Below are 1,980 nucleotides of genomic sequence, written 5' to 3'. Positions count from 1 at the left end.
GAATAGACAATACATTTGTGATTGTTTATGATAATAAAGTTATGTGTATTTTTTTCAGGATGAACAAGGCTTTTTGTGATATTGTCTTGCAAAAAATGAACAATGTTTCTAAACGATGTTACTTTGTATCTCTCTATCTCCCTCTAATCAATGTTTATAAACAATGTTACTTTGTATCTCTCTGATCAATGTTTATAAACAATGTTACTTTGTATCTCTCTATCTCCCCCTCTGATCAATGTTTATAAACAATGTTACTTTGTATCTCTATCTCCTCTCTGATCAATGTTTATACACAGTTTTACTTTGTATCTCTATCTCCCCCTCTGATCAATGTGTATATACAATGTTACTTTGTATCTCTCTATCCTCTCTGATCAATGTTTCTAAACGATGTTACTTTGTATCTCTCTATCTCCCTCTAATCAATGTTTATAAACAATGTTACTTTGTATCTCTCTATCTCCCTCTAATCAATGTTTATATACAATGTTACTTTGTATCTCTCTATCTCCCTCTGATCAATGTTTATATACAATGTTACTTTGTATCTCTCTATCTCCCCTCTGATCAATGTTTATATACAATGTTACTTTGTATCTCTCTATCTCCCCTCTGATCAATGTTTATAAACAATGTTACTTTGTATCTCTCTATCTCCCCCTCTGATCAATGTTTATATACAATGTTACTTTGTATCTCTCTATCTCCTTCTGATCAATGTTTATATACAATGTTACTTTGTATCTCTCTATCCTCTCTGATCAATGTTTCTAAACGATGTTACTTTGTATCTCTCTATCTCCCTCTGATCAATGTTTATAAACAATGTTACTTTGTATCTCTATCTCCCCTCTGATCAATGTTTATAAACAATGTTACTTTGTATCTCTATCTCCCCTCTGATCAATGTTTATATACAATGTTACTTTGTATCTCTCCATCTCCTTCTGATCAATGCCTTGAGGGTCAAGGGACAGGTTCCCTTTTATAACAACATACACCCTGAAGCCGTCACCTACCCCTTGCCTGGCCTTATCCTCACTGTACTGAGTCGCCACTTCACTAAACCTCACTCCGGATTTCAGCTTCTCCATGGCCTCCATGACTTTTCCATGCTTTTCACACAGGACGTGTCTCACCTGAAAAACAAAACGCACCAAACAATAAACCTTCTGGAATACTTCACTCACAGTACAAGACCAATGCTTAAAAGGTGAACCCGCCGGGATCCAGACACCATTTCATAACATTGTTGATTCCCCCCTCCCCCCATTTCCTTTTCTAGCTGTGAGCTGCAGTGTGCTGTACTTGGGACATCACAAGTGTCACAGTCTTGCTGTGGCCGGACGCCAGCAAGAGGGTCCGGTGAGCAGCTGTATGTCACCTCCATGCCCCATGTTTCCTTGGGACTAGTGTGATATTGGGGGGTGGGTCTGTAGACAGGGCCGCCCCAATTTTTTGTGTCACTGCAAGTCTGCTGCCAACCTGTTGATGGGGGTGGGGCAGATCTTCACAAAGGATGCGCCAACTAAAACTGACAGAATCCCAGCGGCAGTGACTTGGCAAGCAGCAGATGGGAGACTTTCTGAGACCCCTGATGTCTCTCTAAAGAGGACCTGTCACCGCACTATACTATGGTGTTCACTGATGATGGGAGTGATAGCCCCTCCCCCCATGGTGTTCACTGATGATGGGAGTGATAGCCCTCCCCTCCCCCCATGTTCTCAGGGATCTCTATGGGACAGTTCTGGCCACGCCTCTATCACAAGGTCTCCATTCAAAGACGATTTTACCTTGACAGCATTTCCACCTTTTGGCGTCTGAGCCTTCTTGTCTGCGGCGTCACTTCCAGCAGCAGCAGCTCCGCCTCCACCTGAGAACACACAATTTATTTAGAACAGATACAGCTGCACCGCCTCCTACTTCACACACCACCACCACCGATAGCAGCTTCCAACCAAACATTCACTGCAGGTG

At 41.9% G+C, this 1,980-nt stretch overlaps 1 protein-coding gene across 1 annotated transcript in view; it reads right to left on the bottom strand.

The window, feature by feature from the left end:
* PIN4 (peptidylprolyl cis/trans isomerase, NIMA-interacting 4) overlaps positions 1-1,980 on the bottom strand; it is a 2,855-nt gene that overhangs the window by 207 nt on the left and 668 nt on the right. The window contains exons 2-3 of the mRNA XM_018564254.1: positions 1,797-1,870; positions 1,003-1,142 (exon numbers count right to left, since the gene is read on the bottom strand). Coding sequence (XP_018419756.1) covers positions 1,003-1,142; positions 1,797-1,870 — 214 coding nt within the window. The remainder of the gene's footprint in view (positions 1-1,002; positions 1,143-1,796; positions 1,871-1,980) is intronic.

This window comes from Nanorana parkeri, unplaced genomic scaffold (genome assembly GCF_000935625.1).
Source record: "Nanorana parkeri isolate BGI_ZX_2015 unplaced genomic scaffold, ASM93562v1 scaffold740, whole genome shotgun sequence".
Lineage (NCBI taxonomy): Eukaryota > Metazoa > Chordata > Amphibia > Anura > Dicroglossidae > Nanorana > Nanorana parkeri.
This window is presented reverse-complemented; position numbering and strand designations above follow the sequence as displayed.